This window comes from Cavia porcellus, unplaced genomic scaffold (genome assembly GCF_034190915.1).
Source record: "Cavia porcellus strain 051 isolate PalLab524CR breed Dunkin Hartley unplaced genomic scaffold, mCavPor4.1 scaffold_30, whole genome shotgun sequence".
NCBI classification, from domain to species: domain Eukaryota; kingdom Metazoa; phylum Chordata; class Mammalia; order Rodentia; family Caviidae; genus Cavia; species Cavia porcellus.
This window is the reverse complement of record NW_026947513.1, coordinates 8,825,268-8,843,681: the sequence shown is the minus strand read 5'-3', so window position 1 is coordinate 8,843,681 and position 18,414 is coordinate 8,825,268. Positions and strand designations below refer to the sequence as shown.

Genomic DNA, 18,414 nt, shown 5'->3' with positions numbered 1-18,414 from the left:
AATCAATTTAATACAAAAGTGTATTTTTAGCATGAGTTGAAGTTGAACAATGTTCAGACTGACACTTAAATAATGTTTTAAATTTGTGCAACTGTGACCTTCAATAGGGCCACTGTTAAACTGTTTTCCCTGGTATAATTCATAAATTTATTATCTGACTCTCAGTTTGAATTACACTGTTATTTACAAGAATGGACAAAACAAAGTTGAGTATTTAATTCTGCTATAAAGTCTGAATTAGTATGTAAAAGCGTAATTATTTACATAATTTTGTGTATTAAAAATAAAGCAACTGTACATTAAATTACAACATGTCACTGGAAAAACAGCCTCAATATGTGAAACCTTGGTTTCTAGGCTCAACTGTATTTTTACTAACCTCTCAAATTTATAGCAATTCCTTTCCCTCTACTAAGTTTTATTGTCTCAATAGTATTATTACTTATCTGACAGTAAGTATAGTTTCTTGAGACTTTAATGAACAAATTAATTGATGATAAAACTTTAAAGGTATGTTCAAAGAAGACCAAAGTTTAAATTTTTAGAAGTTATTACTAGAAAACACACCACCGTTACTCTCCCTCACAACGCTCATCAGTTTGTGAAGCAGTTCTCAAGTCCTCTCTTTCGTGACTGCCTCTAGCTATGCTGCTGTGACTTGTCCTGAACTGATTCAGAACATTGTCTTTCATGATCATCTGACTTCTGTACCAGAAGTTATACAGGGCAGATGTGGTGAATAAGGTGGATAAGGACCCTACTGTTTGTTTTTAGGAGCCTGCCTTTCCATTCATGAACTTGGGGACAGCATTCACACTTTTGATTTTACCTTGTAAAATCAAATCTTGAAAGGAAACTTCCAAAACTGCTTTAGAATGTGATGAGAGCCATAGGATAAATGTGTTTGAGGGGAGATGAAGCATTTTGAGGAGCATTAATGACAATGTTTCTTTTACTATAATACAACTTTTAAAGCTTAAAATATTCACCATGTATTCTGACTGCCCCTTGTATCTAAATCACACAAAATACAAGATACTATCAGTTACCTAAAATTCTTTATTTTAGGGAAAATAATACCATATGAAACACACAGCAAATCTGCTACCTTCTAATTTGAAGAAGTCAATTATCTCCTAGAAAAAAAAATTCGGTAAAAGTTTGAGCGATATGGAATAATAGTTGTGAGATTATGTGTACATTAGCATGCCAGTTAAACTTAATATAAATGAAGATTTTAATAGCTTTATGAGAAAAATAGGTTTGGAAGATAAATTTTAAAACAAAATCTTATCTTTGCTGTGTAATCTAACTTATTCAACCTCTCTATCCTTTTGTCTATAGATATCTATCACTTTTAGGGATTAAAACAAACATTGGCAATAAATGTACATACTTCTGGCACACATTAAGCACTCAGAAAACTGTCTTGTATTAAAATGAACATGATGGATCGAGTTCTTTTTAAAATATCCATTTCCCCCTTTAAGCTACCTCTTAGTAACTCAAAATCTCACTAGGATTATGTCCAGATTGGTACATCATATTATGGTAATTTGGGGTTGACTGAGGTATGCAAGCTGTCTATGCTAAAACCTCAGATTAGAATGTTCATAATTCTTAGACCTTATTTTTTAACAGTATTTTATCATCTCCCTCACTATGAAATACACATCTGTAAAATATTTCTGTCATTTCTTTCTGATTTGCTCTTTCTTTACCTGTAATCATCAGAAAAGCAGGTAACAAGCTTATGAATGTAATTAAATGTAATAAATAATACAAAAGCACCACATGGCTCCTTGAAGAGGCAATATAAATAGACTAACAAACATTTTTTTAAAGTGTTTTTAATATATCCTTTATTTTGCTCTTTATTTTTACTCTCAGTTCTCATACAAGAGAAACAATGTGATACTTAAACTTGTGTGTCTAATTTATGTCACTTAACACTATGGTCTCATGTTCTCAAAGAGGAAGAAGATCAACACATGGAAGGATAAAGAATGGACGAAAAGGACTGCAATGTGTTGCACACCGCACCAACTGCACACAAGGAACGTAAACATTCTGTAGTGTACACATGTACATATAAACTAACACTAAAACGTAAATTAAAAACAAAGACCCATGAGAGTACCTGCTCCAGCTCCTGCTCTGCATACTGTCGTCTACTCAGTTCACACTCAGCTCCCTCCCTCAGCTCTCTCAGACGGCAAGCCTCCTCTTTTGCATAGTTGATTTCATCCATCATTTTGCGCTCTAGATTTTGCTTTTCTACAGCAACATTTCTGTTTTCTTCTTGTGCTTTTTCAAGCCTTTGAGAACAATAAAAATTCCTCAAGATGTTTTCAAAATTTCATTTGTTAACAGAAGAAAAAATATTGTCATGCAATTTGATAACTATTCACAGTTTTTTCTTAATTTTAAAGTTGGGTGATAAAAATATACCTATTTGGTTATTTGGAACTCAAAAGGCAGGTATAAGAGAAAAATTATTACAAAGAGACTTTTAAGGTAATTATTTAAATCAAGCTAAAAATTTCACTATATGTATATTTCCACCTATATGATTTACTACCATTGATCTTCTACCCACTTACTCTCAACTACCATTTAAAATAAATCCATAGTTATGACAATATTGTACTTTCCTAAAAATATGAAATCAAATACATATTACTTCCCTATTATATATAGCAACTTCTGTTTACACACATGATCATATTACATTTGCATAAACTGAATTTTCTATGTACATAAGAGTTATTACTTGTTTAACTGACCTCTCCTGTAAGTCCATTAGACTTTGCTCTGCAGTTTGCAAACTCTCCAAGTCTTTCATCATTTTTGCAACATGTTCTTTAGATGTCTTATTCTGTGTATATGCAAACCAGCACCCTCCAACACCAATTACTATAGAAACAGTGAGAATAAAATCCTTCATCCAGTTATGAGGTGGGCCTATGAAGTGAACAAGTGACAGTTAACCTTTGAGCATAACAGAGCTTTAATACAGAGGAAATTTTTTCATAGTAGGTATCTAAAACCAAAAACACTAGAGATTGTCCCATGCATAAACAACTATTTTAAAAATTCTTTCTTCAAATAAGCAGTATGCTTACTGGCACTATCTGATTACCATTACCATTATCATTCCAATGCCTTTTCTTTAGTCAGATGACACACTTATCACTGAGACAAAACAGAAACCTTGCATTTCACTCAAAACCATTTTCTCCACGTAGACCTCTGTAACCATGTTCATCAATGGTAGATGCCAGTCCCATCACTGCATCTAAAGACAAAGGCACTAGAGCCTACTGTTTTCAGTAGCACAAAACTATTTTAATACGTTTTTTAAAATTTAGCTCTGACAGTTAGGACGCATGAAAATTCATGGCTGTCTAGAAAGGAGACAACACAAGATAATTCTCACCATATAATGTATTATTTCAATGCTCCTGAAAGACAATCTCAGTTTACAATGGAAAACTTCCAGTTTACCCATGCTGTAGGTAGAAAGGTTCTATGATCAGTAAGATGAAAAGCTCTACAGACAGCCCATGTTTCTATGCAAACAAGTCTACAGTTGGTCTGCGTTTACACAGTATGGCTGGTAGTAAGCTCTGCACCAGGGACTCTTGGTGATTCATATCTCCCTGCCACACCCTGCCATCTGACAGAATAGGTGCATTCCCAAGAGCCACAGTCGCAGAAGGATTTGTTTCTGTCTCTGAGAGGGTCATCTCATGCTCTGCTCTGACAATGAGCCCTGTTCTCCAACTCTGGATGCAACCTTATCACCAGGAATAACAACCAGTAGATGAACAGGTCCAAAACTCTATAACAAGTATCACATACTAGAAAAGATTTAAGTAAACATTCCCTTAAAATGTATCCCTGATCATTTGACAGTACTAGTTTCTTTTTGCATCTAGAATGGGAGTTCTGACTATGGTACTCATTCACTCAAAATAATAATTCTATTAATGCATCATTAACTTTTTACTGGTTTGTTTATTAAAGTATTTGTTTATAACATTCTTTGAGTCCAATTTGATTTGTTTTCAAATAACCTGATAATATAATATTCTCTGACTTAGAAAATGGCTTGCTTCCAAGTTAATAAAAGGAAATTTTAAAATTCCTAGCCAAATAGCAGGCAAATTCTGTAATTTAATGCCTACTGTCACCAATCATTTACTTGAAAACAATTAGAATCTCACAGAAGACAAATCTCCAACAGTTTGAGTCTGGAGGGCAGGAGAAAGAAAAGGTTAATAAGAAGATATATCTGTGGAACGTCTGGCATTTCAGCAGTGTTCTCTTTCCTAGAGTTTGTAATTTCCACCAACAGTGCACTTCTACCAACTTGTACAAGGGAAGTTCCAGCTGTTTCACCATCTGCTCTCTTAGCCTGAGCCAAAAACCAGCAAACAAAAAAACCTCTTCAGCAAAGTCATGGAATCCACTCAACTACTGGCCCCTTTATAGAGTGGCCATCCTCAATACTACTGGTACAAAAGAAACCCAAAAGTCTTTCAATTCCAAGTATTCAGGCAGAGTAAACATGAGTCTTCTAATTTATCATTTACAAAAAACTACTTTTCTTATATTGAATTTGTTATTACTTTTTGGCTTCTAAAAAACAAAATGCAGTTCCTCGAAAGTATATGCTCTTCAAGTACTTTTCTCTCTGGAATTTAAAGTTAATGAAATAAACATATTCATTCAGCTTATCTTCCAGGAAAAAAAGTTATTACTGTTACAGTAAAGAAATGCACAGTTCATTTTCTTTACAGATATAACATAATACTTTCTTAAATGCTCCCCTTCAAAATAATCAAATAGCATTATTTATTTTGTTTCTGCCAGGAAAGCCATGTTACTGTAGAAAGCTTTAAATGAGTCTTTGCTTTCAGTCCACAGCTTTGAAAAATCCTATTTTGGATGACTAATTAAATTAAATTACTATGATCCCATTACTTCCTGCCATAGGGGTTCTTCCATGACTAAGTAGCTATAACAACAACATTAAAATTGCCACAAAGATTCAAAGTTTTAAACCTACAAATTCTAAATCATCATTTAATCATCCTTTTGCAACTTTTTACAATAACCAGCTTTAAAAAATTCACATTCCATATTTCAATGGCAGAAAATTTTATCCTACAAATCTTTTGTTTTAGAATATTTCTTTCACAATTACAGGTGATTCTTCTTGTCTATTATATTTTCCTTTCTTAAATAATAAAGATATGATCAGACTATGCTTCTACATCATATTCCACGTGGGAAAGGATACTAACGTGTTGGAGGTCCAAACAAAACTACATCCAGTGCCTTGAGCTGAAGTTTTTGTCTGTGACTCCGGTCACTGATTTTCAAATGGGAAATCATAAACGAAGTGTCATGCACTGCTATCCTGTTCATTTAAAAAAATACATACATATTAAACAAAAACATTCATAGTACACCAATTTAAATATATGGACAATACATTTAAAGCTCTATATATCAATGATTATTAGTAAGAGCTAATCTCTATGATTTAATGCTCTACCATGTTTCAAAGCAAACTTAGCCACTAAAAGACTGCTGTTAGTCCTTTGCTATATTAATAAGTTATTATTTTTATGGTTACTTTCTGCTATAACATACTACGATTTACAAATTATAAATGTGAAAACACATTGTAATCACTAACTTGCATTTCATTACTATTTCACAAAAATTGGAAATAAATCATCAACAGACTATAAAACAGTTCTTGATTTAAGTTATGCCACTTTTTAAAAAATCTAAAAAGTTGTATTCTAAATTATATTCTAAGGTTTAACCTGCTTAAAGCTTGAAAAAAGTAACTGAAGTTCTAAGTAGAAAGAAGCCCCATTGGGTTAAAGTGGATCTGTGGAGGGGTTTAGGTCCTAAGCACTACTGAACTATATTATTAGTAAGAAAACATGTAGGGAGCCAAAAGACACAGATGACATAAAGCAAAATCACTTAGTTTGGGACTGAAAATCCAAGCAACCTACTACACTATTAAGATTTCTTAGCAATCAAATACAGTGCCACTAAAAAGCTTAAAATATAAAATCTAATAAAACTAATGTAATTAATAATAATAATGAACATTTTTTTAAAAAATCACAGTCCTACATCAATGGTTTATTATACAAGAAAACTCTATGATATATACAGTATCTCTACAAATGAGAGTATTTGTGGGAGACTGAGTAACTTAACTTGCCCAAGGTTACATAATTAATCAGTATGAGGCATGCTTCAAATCTGAAAATATATGAGCCTAAAGACTACTCTGAACCACTACATGTTATTTAGGAAGATACCAGTACCTCTGAGTGTATTAAAGAGTTACAGAGCTCTAACTTCTCCTTTTCAAAATGCCCTCCTTCAGGATTTCCACAGGGACTTTTCCTATGTGTTTTCCCTATACAGGTGGTACTAGGTTCACAAATGCTTTTTTGTCTATAAACAATTTGGTTAGCAAACAGAAGCACTTTGCAAAATTTTGATTTTGTTTGTGACACTGCATCAGATGACCAATGCAACTGTGACCATCTTTTCCAGAATCATGGAACAAATTCAGTTCAGGAACAGAGGTACCACTGTACTTTAAATGCAACATTTTACTCAATTGCTTGAAAACAAAAACTATGTCCCACCTCTGTATCTATAAAGCCAAAAATGCTACTTAGCAAAAGCAAAAAGTTGACAAGTCTTTATAGAAAAACTGAATGAATGTGTGGATGGATGTATGAATGGATAAATCTCAATACCACCAACAAACTATATTTAAAAACTTTGATTTTTTTTTAAAACCATGTCACAGAATTTTATGCAAGATTCAATATGAGCCCTGTGGTATCAACGATTCTGTGTGAGTTGGTGAGGATGTCAGGAAGGCCACACAGGTGCGAAAGGAATGAGGAAGCATGCATTAGGTACATGGAGCCGCACTACAGACTTGTAAGATGTGTTTTATACATGTACCAACCCCCCATGATGAATGTAATTGTTATGTACTGACAACATGTACTAATTAAGATTTAGAAAAAAGAATTATGGAATACAGGAAATACATAAAAGCCCTAAACGTAAAACTAACATAAATTGGGATGCCTACAGCAGACAAACTGTTTTAATGTCACAGAAAATATTTAAAATGTTAAAGCCTTGAAATGTTTTAGATTTCCAGTTTTGAGAGATTTTGGGAAAATGTGCATATCCATAATGAGATATCTTTGATACAGGACCAAGTCCAAACACAAATTCATGTATGCTTCAACCATATCTTATACACAGAGCCTTGAGGTAACTTTATGTAGTATTTTTAGAGCATCTGCTGACTGTCACTCATCACATGAGAGCAGGTAAAGAATTTCCATTTGTGATCCCATAATGGTGTTCAGAAAGTCTCAGATTACAGAGGATTTTAGATTCTGGATTTTCAGATTAGGAATGCTCAGTTATGTACTGTGATAGCCCAACTCTCTGGCAAGACTTTTTTATACATTCTTACAACCAGCTCAGACATCTACTGATACCCTACATAAAAAGTTGTTACTTATGCAGTAATTTACATTAATTGATCTTGGCTCTTTACATGGATTTGCCCAATTAAAAGGAGCTTGAAGAACAATACTACTATTTTCCCTTCTCTTTCATTCAAAAGATTCTCTAATAGGCTGACCTAAAAACTAATCCTCTACATTTACAATTTTTTTTCACAGTAACAACTGTAACATTTTTTTTAAACTGATCTTGGCAAGCACATGATGTCTCCACAATGCTACCAGAATCTGAGGAATCTCTGACAATCTTTACTCGGCCCCCTCAAAAAGATAGTGTTAGCATTTATTTTTAAAAAAGGGTCAATCTATTTCATTTTATATTGTTATATAAATAAACTTCCCAAAGGATAAAACAAGAAAAATAATTATGAATTCCTCATAAACGTCAAAATTAGGAACTTGTTTTATTTATAAACAGGAATTAAAGTTTACTTATTTTTTGTGTTGTTTATAGCATTTAATTGAATCATGAACATAAAAGTTACTTAGTACAGTATTTGTTGAATTATCTTATAGCCCCAAAATTTATCATCATTTGTAGTCATATGTGTAATAAACTAGAAATATTTACTTGGAGACTGTAAATAAATGGGGAAAGTGGTACCAGGTACTGAATTCAGGACCTTACGCTTGTCAGGCAGACACTGTACCACTGAGCTAAATTCTCAGGACAAGAATGTATATTTTAAAATTTGACAACTCTAACCTTGAACCAAAATATAAATCTCAAAGCAACAAAAACTGCTTATTCAATTAGATCAGCAAATTTATAACAGATACAATGTATATATATCATATATAACAAGTACATTATAATAATTGATTAGAATCCTTTTTTTCTTCATACTGGAGATCATATCAAGGAGCACTTTACCACTGAGCTGCCCAGTCCTTTGTATTTTTATTTTGAGACAGGCTAATCTTGAACTTGAAAGTCTGCTGACTCAGCTTTCCAAGCAGCTAGGGATACCAGCATGCATCTCTGCATCCAGTTTAGTCTCTTTTGATATGTAAAATAATTCAAGGAGAAACAGAACATAGGAAGCAATCATCTAAATGATTCTGGTAGAATAACTGCAAATTTTAACACTGAAATCTTTAAAGACTGTTGTGTTAACCAATGGAAATTTAGAATACATAACTTAGAAAACTAACAACAGGTTCCAGATATCAAAGAGATAAAAGAACATCCTAGAGTCTGGTATCCACTCTATCTAAAGATTTAAATTCTACCTTAGGAAAACATTTGTCTCTGACCTGACAGTTTTTAGCCTGTACAATATATACCTCATTTTAATAATAAGGCTTAGATTAAATATAAAGTATTTTTATGTAACATTTTAAAATGGTGCTAGTATTTTGTTTACTAAACTTTTCTAATTGAAATGTAACTGACAACCACCATGACTAACTAGTTGTCACTAAAAAGTATCAATTAAAAAAGTTCTATCCATTAACCCATTAAAATAGGTGTCTTGTGGAAATGGACCTGCATCAAATGAGTTGGCTTTTTCTCAGTTAGTTGTTCTTAGCTTTACCAGGTGGTCAAAGGTTGAACATTTTATGTTACCTAATAACGTATAGCTGACCCAACTTATAATTCTGAAAGTTATTTTCCTTGAAAATAAATTTTAAGAGACTTGATTATGACAAGAAAAATTGATTAAAACTTGAAAATGTATACCTTTAAAAGATTAAAGAATGGCTATATTTATAATATTTCCCTCATATCCTCAGCTACAGAAGTAGTTTGTGGGTTCATCACTGAAAAATGACTTCTAAAGTATAAATCTCATGAGCAGAGTAACACATCTGGATAACAAAGACTTACCTGGGAAGTGTTGTTCCTCTGACGTTACTGTCTCTAAAATTCTTTTCATATTGGGGAAGTTCAACAAATTCTATCAACCACTGAATGGTATCCTCAACAGTCCAATTATGAACTACAAGAAATTTTAAAAAGGAAAATATATTTTAAACACAGTGCCTTCAGAATTAAAACATATACATATGCCCAATGTTGGAGGAAGTAAAAATATTAGACTAAATTTTCAATTCAATTTAACCAATAATGAGTACTAAAATGGTATCTAGCATAATATGGTAAGTTAGAAATAATGTAACATAAAAAAATGTAACATAAAGGCTTACAATCTAATACAGAATATGTAAATGCAATTAAGATAAGTATAAACATGATGAATATTATCATGATTAATTCTAAAAATAAGTATCATTGGACCGGGGATTTAGCCCAGTGGCATAAGCACTTGCTTGGCGAGCACAAGGTCGTGAGTTTGATACCTAGTATCAAATAAAGTAAGTATTACTAAAAGTTTGTAGAGGCTGGGGATTTAACCCGGCAGCATAAGCACCTGCCTGGCAAGTGCAAGGTCATGAGTTTGATCCCAAGTGCCAAAAAAAAAAAAAAAAAAAAACCCACTTAATAAGTTTGTGGAGAATGAAATATTCCATCATTCCCCTGGTTGTAGAAAACTTATCAGACATGTACTTATTCAGTGTTTCACTTAGCCATCCATCCATGCAATACTGTAATAAATCTCCTGAGTATCAGGTTCCAGTCTAAGCACAGGAAATCCGGAAATGTACAAGATGAACCAGGGGTACCGTGCTTGTCTAACGCACCTGAAGCCCGGAGTTTGATCCCCAGCACCAGAAAAAAAAGAAGGAAAAGAAAAGAAAGATGTCAGGATAAACCTAACAAGTTAGTCTTAGAAGTTCAGGAAGCCATATTCTAATGATTTGAGAGAAAAAAAAGTCCAATCTGAAAGGAAAGCTTGCATGAAAGTCTTCAGAAATTAATAAAGCAGCTGTATTTGAGAGGCTGAAAGTCTAACAGAGGTTAGGTCATGAAATCTTTCAAGAAACTGGATAACTTTTTTCTAATTTCAACAAGAGTAGGGAATAATCTGTTTCTAAACTATCACTCTTCATTTAGGAATGAACAGTATGGGAAATGGAAAAAACAGGAGGCCTGTCTTTACAGTAGTTATACTCAGGCAAAAGAAGTTACCGCCGTAGGTTATGACAGTAATAGAGGAGATGGTGACAAGTGGCCAGATTTGCAACATATTCTAGGGATACTGCTAATAAGATGTCCTGATGAAGGACGGGGACTGGTGTCCAGAAGAAATCCAAACTACAGAGGGAGTATAGTTTAGATACAGAATGCTCCCCAAAGTTCCGTACAAAGGCTTGGTCCCAGCCCGTGGTGCCGTTAAGAGCAGGGCTGAATGGGAGGCTTAGCTTATTCAGGATGTGGCCCCCAGAGGAACCTGCGTGTCTTTTCCTTTCTCTTTTTCACCTCCTGGTCATAAGGTGGAAGGCCGTGCGCCTTGTGTGGTCTGATCTAGGACTGGAACAAAACCATGCTCCAAAGTATACCTTTTGTCTTAGAAACTGATTTATCGTAAGTATTTCTTGCTGTAATGGAAAAATAACACAGGGGTGCTATATAGTGAATTAGAAAAGAGTATAGATTGGAGATGCTAGTAGAAACAGGTGATACTGATCAAAAGTTATGGTTTTAGACATTTAAATGTAGAAAACATAATAGTGGTCAGATGTAACAAGTGTGGAGCTTAAAGGAAAAATGAAGGCAGGGAAAGAAATATTAACGGGCAGTCCAGATGATCTTAGAATTAGATCACACAAAACAGTGAAGATAGCAATTAACAGATTCAGGAGACTAGAATGACACTAGGGACAAAACGGTAACAGTTTTTTTTTTTCCTCTGACCATTCATTTTGAATTAAGCCCTTAAAACTTGTTTTTTTAGGTCTTGAGAGAAAAAAAAAAAAACTTATTACAGTGCTATCATGACCTATCCATTTTGAACATGAAAAACTGAGATGTTAATGAGACCAACAGAAGAAATAACTAGACTGGATTTGACTGGCAGAACCCACCTCTATATTGCTCTGAAGCAGTGTCACTCAGCAACAGTGAAGGGACAAAGAAGCAGTTAAAACTCAGAAGCAATTCTGACGGTTCTGTCTGGCTAGTGTATAAAGGTAATAATGAATTTAGCCAAAGGAAAGGAGGAGGGTGTGTCCGAAAAATGAAAAATTCCATATTATCTGTATTTGATTGGAGGGTTTTCAAAAACAAGTCCTTAAAGACCACACAAGAGGACACAGAAGACGGAAGAAAACAAGTGAGCAATAAAAGCAGATCTGAGAATCCATCTGCGTATAAACAGATTTGAGAAAAGATAAACTACAAAATATTCCAAATTCACATTTACATGCAAAGCTATGCTTTTACAATCTTTTTCAATGTCTTAGAGAACAAAAAACTAAACTAAATCACGAACAATTAACAAAAACTTCATTTAAACATTTATGTAGTAAGAAATAATTTTATCATGAAAGAAAGGTCTGACTGATTTTTAATGTTCTCTTCTTCATGTGTTCTTGTCATAAAACCTATGAGCCTGAAGCTGCTGTATCCAGTTAGCCAAATAACTGAAGATACCAGTTTAAAGGTCCAAGCCTGCATGCTTACAATGAATTTTAAAACATTCAAAGTAGCTTTTTCACTCTTCAGTTTCTTTGTATTCACCATGAACTACGTTGAGAACGGCACTGTCTCTACTGCCAAGAAACCCACAGTGCAGCTGCACCTCACATACCACACAAAATTCTCAGCCAAAAATCAGGGCAAGACTCTCTCTGCCATTTCTCCAATTGTTCAACAGCAAAAACCCCAACACGTCAAAATATTTCCTCAATCTGATGTGAAACAATATAGGAAGAAAGTAAATGAGAAGTATACAAAGTAATACATATTTAAAAGTCTAGTATAACTCTACCTAATAAACAGACAAGTATACTTTCCTTCATTAAGTAGGTGTTTTTTGTTTTGTTTTAGTGAATCTTTAAGACAACAAAATTCTAACACAGAACAGAATTACTTTGTGGTTGGGGTTTACTTCCTCCACCAGTTTCTTTGATTAAATACCTTCACTGTTCTCATGACTTGGCCTTGAATTTTGTATGAGCTTTTTCTGTTGCAAATACTCTGCAGCCCTTTCAATTCTTAGGACAGATCATACTTCATCCTTCAGGGTCTGGACATGCCACTTCCTCAGTATGAAACCCTTTTCCTTCACCTTCTACTTCATCTCTGCCTATTTATTTTACTGAACCTTCACATAACAGCTAAAATTTTCACTCCTCAGGGGAGACTTTCAAATACTGACAGTATTATGAAAATGTATTTTTATGTTTTAATGAAGAAATCCAAATAAACACAAAGTTCTGTCTTCATAAGAAACGCTTGATGGTAAAGTTGTCACATATTTATGAACTATCCAGTCCCCTCACTGCCCACCCCTATTACTGCTCACACATGTTGTTGCTTAGTACCAGTTCCCCCACAAGACAGGAAAGACAGACACAATATTCCTTTTCATAATGTACTCTGCCATATTTTATTAGTGCATTATTTACTGTACAGTGCAGTGGGCATTTTCAAATGTGTACACTTTATAATTGACCGCATCTACTCCCCAATACTCTCTCATAATGGCAATTTCTACACTATTACTATCATTTCTGCTTAAAATTGGGGCCAATGGTATAGCTTAGTCTCTCCGGGTAGTTGACCAAGAGAGAGAATTCTGGAATGGCAAAGGACCTGATTCATATCCCAGTTTGTATGACTGATTCATGAAAACATCACAGCCATGGTATTTAACTCTGGCTCAGGTACGTGACACACAAAACAATGAACCTGAGCTAGTTCATCTTTAAAATTTATTCAAAATTTTTGTTTCTACAATAAAGTGATACTTTACTTCATGAACACGTTTGTTTGCTAACAATTTGTTTCACAAACGGAAGCATTTGGCAAAAATTCTTTTACTTTCAAACTGCATCAGGTGATGCACACAACCATGTCATCTTTTTTGCATGAACACAAATGTGACCTTTTTCCCCAGAATTATGAAATAAATTAAGTTCATTAACCAAGTTATCACTGTACATAATAACAGAAGACAGCTGCTGTTTAAATATTGTTAACTAAACAGTTAACTCAGAACAAAACACCATAAAACAGAGAAGAAAAAGTGACTTGAAGAACTTCTAGAACAGCAATTAAAAACTGCTGCTGAATATTGCATATGTATTATACATCAGGAGATTTGCAAGTATTTTAAATAATCACTACGACAACTCTTTGAAATAGGCATTTTTATTATCATATCGAATTTGAAAACATGTAACAGTAAAATCCTTAATTAGGTATATAACAATAAACACTCAAAGGTCGTTTGAGAATAATCCTGTTTTCTAGAATCACTGACTACTGTGCAATAACACTGCCTCTGGTCCTGAAAATCAGATTAGGCAGCTTAAATGGACAGTCTGTGGTCCCGTCATACTAGCCAGGTCTGAGCCTGCCCAACTCCTGAGATCAGATGAGGCGAGGTGCATTCAGGTGTACGTTATGATGTACCATCTTCCCCTATGCCCCGGTCGCCCCAGCCTGGAATGTCTTACCTTTCTTCTTTTTTTGCCAACCTTGCACTTTCTTAGTCTTTCTGTTTCACATCAGGAACTCTTTCCTCCAGCTTTCCCTACCTACTCATTTCCAGATTATAGGTACTCTTCTTTGTGCTCTCTAATCACAGGTATCTGATGCACATATATCTGCCACAACACTGATCACATACTTTCACAAACATTTTCATGAAAGCCCCTTAAACATCTAAGTAGCTATTATAGAGACCCGTCACCAAGAAAAGCCAAGTGATTACATGCCTCACAACAGAGTGACAATTTGACCTCTAATTTGGTCACTGCCAAGACAGGTGGCTTCTGATTTAGAAGAGCTAACTCTAAAACTTGAAATATTTTTTCTCCAAAACAAACCTTCCACACCTACAGTACTAACCATATACAAGAGTAAAATGCTATAAATGAGCAATCTGCCACGGACAATTGGACTTAAGATTCTCCTAGAGGCACCAAGTACACATTGGGACCCACAAAGGCTTGGAGACAGTGGGAGCTATGCCAGCTCTTCATCATGGAAGAGACTCCTATGACTTGGAAGTGGTGCTCTACCAGCCTCAAAGACAAGATTTCAAGAGCCAGTGGATTTATAACTGGAGCAGGGCTCTTCAGCAAAGAGGGTGGTTGGGGACAGGCAAGAGGGGGCACACAATGGTAAATGGAACCAAATTTCAAGAGATGTGGAAGTATGGAGATGTAGGATTGTCTTAGTTACTTTCTTCATTGCTGAGACAATACTTCACTTTCACAACTTAAAAGAGAAAACTTTTATTTTGGCTCACAATTTACAAAGGTTTCAGTCCCTAGTTGCCCAAGACAAGGCAGCATAGCAGAAGGAAAATAGCTCATGTATGGCCGCTGAATACAGAGGGAGGATGAAAGGAAGAACAGAGAAAAGATAAACTCTTGCAGGCCACATCCCCAATGACCCAGCTCCTCTAACCAGCCTTCACTTCCCAATATCACAGCAGATTAGTCCATTGATGAGTTTCGGATCCCATGATACAATCACCTTCTAAAGTTTCGTCTATGAAAGCATGAGCCTTTGAGGGGACATCTAGACATAGACCATAACAAGGATATATGGGGAGGGGACCACATTTGTGGATATTCACAACAACAGAGGCAAGATGAGGCTTTTCATTTTATCTGCTCTATTGCATGATAAGGGAGCTAATAAGGGAATTTCCCTAACAGGAATTAAGGATTCTGGTTCTGCACTAAAACAATCCCTTTTCTCCCCTTTTACTTTGTACTGTCAGCTGCACTGTTTTGGAATAGCAACTGAAAAATATGAACCCTGGGCCCAAGAAATAAAAGCTTTTGAACTCAGCAGTGTTAGTACTGAGAATAAAGGAATAGGAAGGGCTAGATATTGCTACCAAAAGAGAGGTGAGGAAACTGGTGTGCATGTGTCCAACCAGCTAACACAGCCTTCTAAAAAGACATGCATCAAACCAAGCCTAGTGGCATATGCCTATAATGCTAACACTCAGGAGATGCAGACAGAAGGATTAATCAGTGCGTTCAAGGCCTGCCTGGACTATATAGTGAGTCTCTGGTGCAAAAAACCCAAAAATAAGAATAAAAAAATTTTGTAAGTTTGTACCCCCTCATAGGGACAACTCAGTGCATAACTATGTTATGATATCTTTTTCCCTTGAATTTCTGTAGAACTTACTACTTTTATCAAACAGCACATCATGTATTACCTGTGTATTAATATTTTATGTTCTTACATTATTGTGAGATTGCAAAAGACAAGGAGTATTTGAGGCCAGCATAAAGCTGCCACTTAAGTATTAGCTGAATATATTACCACTTTTTTTATTAAGAATTTTGTTTGTTTCATTTTTAATTGTCTACTTCCTACCCAAAGATAAGCAACACTATTTTCAGGGTATCTCATTTCAAAGCAGTGCTGGAGAATAATAGGTTCTAGAACATAGTCCGGAGACCTACAACATAAGAGAGGCACTAACTGACAGCTTAGCAAATGGTGGAATGAGAAAGAGAATTTGTGTGCCCCAGTCTACTCCCAAAAACTAGATAAAACTGATGGACTCAAATTAGTGTGAAAAGTGATCTTTAAACAACTAAAATACATGTATTTACTTCCTCCTGTCATCTGTAAACCACAATCTTAGAAAACTAATGCACCTAATGTATTAAAAACACAAAACAGCTTAGTGAAGTATCACCACATAAATTTTCCTAAGTACATGCTACCCTAAAAAAAATCTTCAAAATGCACTTGGGAAATCATCTAAATACCCTAGAAAAAGTAATTTCTAATTAAAAGGATATTTTGTGCATGCAGAGACATATTAATAGTAATAACTATCTTTTTATGAGCATTAGGAAACTTCCACTTAGTGCTAAAACTTCATAAATTACTTCATGAAATTTCAGCAATACTATGAAGTAGATATCAAAAAGAATATTATAATTTTTGTTCTGTAGATCAGGAAGCTGTGGCCCAGAAAGTTTAGTGTCCAAATCCACACATCAAGTAAGTGACAGAAATGGCATTCAAAACTTGGCAGACTTCAAAGCCCCAACTCTCCCTCCCCCTCCAGTCCTGGAGATTGAACCCAGACTCCTTGCACTGACCTATATTTCCCATCTTTTTTTTCTTCTTCATTTTTTGAGACAGGCGCTAAATTGTCTAGGCAGGGCTCAAGTTTACAATTCCGCTGCCTCAGCCTCCCAGAGTATTTTAGACATGTGCCATCACTCCTTGGTTCAAAACGATAACTCTTAGCCATGATGTTCCTTCCCCCACTCCTTTTCTCTTCCTCTGCATTCTGAGAAAACTTCGAACTATAGCCCAATTTACTATTAGTTGTAGCAGAGCTCAGATATATACAATTAATTCTGCATTTCATTTTTAAATAGTTCTACTACTTTTAATTTATGATTTAAAAATATGCACTGTCCTAATAAAGTAACTGGCATAAGTTTAGAAACTCAACATCTGATATCATGAGACTTAACAGTAAGTCAATACAGAACAGATGAATATACTCCTTCTATTAAAGCCTGAAAATATCTTTGTAAGCACCAAAAGACTTGGTAAGGGAATCCAGAAGAAATAAAGAATAAACATTATTAACAAAAGTAACTGTATTTCAAGTTAGTTATATACAATGTTCATGGAAAGAATTCCTACGTTTTGAGATTTCTCTGATAGATAATCTAAAAACTTTGGTATGTTTATACAAAATACTGTATTCTAATACAATATAAATATAAAATTTGCACAGTTAAACTCAATTTCAAATCAGAATTTCAAGTCACAGAATACTTAGAAATTTTTTTACACTGACATTTATTTCTAACAGAAAAATACAATTAACCTACCATGCAATACAGCAGGACTTTGATAATGAATGTTTAATTAAATGTAATATAAAGAGAGAAGATAACTTTTAATATACAAAACAAGGTAAAGAAGTTTCAGGCCTTTCATTTCGTCTTCACTCAGTCGGTTTCATGGACTTTGCACTATCACTTCTGTGTAGGCTCAGGTGGCCAGCTGCTCGGTGCAGTCACAACAGACTGACTTGACAACAGCACCAGCAGGTGAGCTCCTCATCTGCACATGGGTCCATGGGGTGTCTCTCTGTAACTGGACTCAATTCCTGCATCACATTATACGTGGATACCTAAAGCCATCTGTGAGCTCACGTGGTAGTAGTTGTACCAGTTCTTTTGCTATCAGGTAAGAACCGTATGTAATTTTACACTTAGGCTGACAAATGTCTGAATATTCAGAACTTAAAATTACTAGGGTGTTCCATGAACACTGAGGAAAGGCTTAATTAGCTTTTCTACTATAAAATGTAATTTTATTATTTACACAAAACATATCATCAACACCTAGTCCCATGAAGATGATGAGAGATAATGAAGACCTATCTTAAAAATTAGATAAGCACTGAATTCCACATCTTACAACTGTTTTGAAAGAATAATACAATGTATGTGGAAATGACTCACTAATTTGCTCTACAAATGTAAATTATTGTCATAATAAAACAAGTAGAGGAACAGAAATGTAGCGCAACTAAAGAACTGTAGGGATTGCTTTCTTTATAAATGATTCAACTGAAGTTGTAAACTCAATGGTTATATGGGAACTAAGTGTTTAACCAAGTTTTCCTACGCAGTCATTATGAATGTCACTGAAGAAATTTATCACCTTTGGAACAGAGTAGATAAATCTTAGTTATTCCTTCTACTTTACACTCAGCTTTCATTTCCTCCT

General features: G+C 34.6%; 1 protein-coding gene across 2 annotated transcripts in view; it reads right to left on the bottom strand.

Annotated features, from left to right (window-relative positions):
- The window catches only part of Stim2 (stromal interaction molecule 2), a 144,841-nt gene that overhangs the window by 19,582 nt on the left and 106,845 nt on the right, over positions 1-18,414 (bottom strand). For both annotated transcript variants that reach the window (XM_063240514.1, XM_003467390.4), the window contains exons 4-7: positions 9,433-9,544; positions 5,313-5,428; positions 2,787-2,964; positions 2,141-2,318 (exon numbers count right to left, since the gene is read on the bottom strand). In XM_063240514.1, the coding sequence (XP_063096584.1) occupies positions 2,141-2,318; positions 2,787-2,964; positions 5,313-5,428; positions 9,433-9,544 (584 nt within the window). The remainder of the gene's footprint in view (positions 1-2,140; positions 2,319-2,786; positions 2,965-5,312; positions 5,429-9,432; positions 9,545-18,414) is intronic.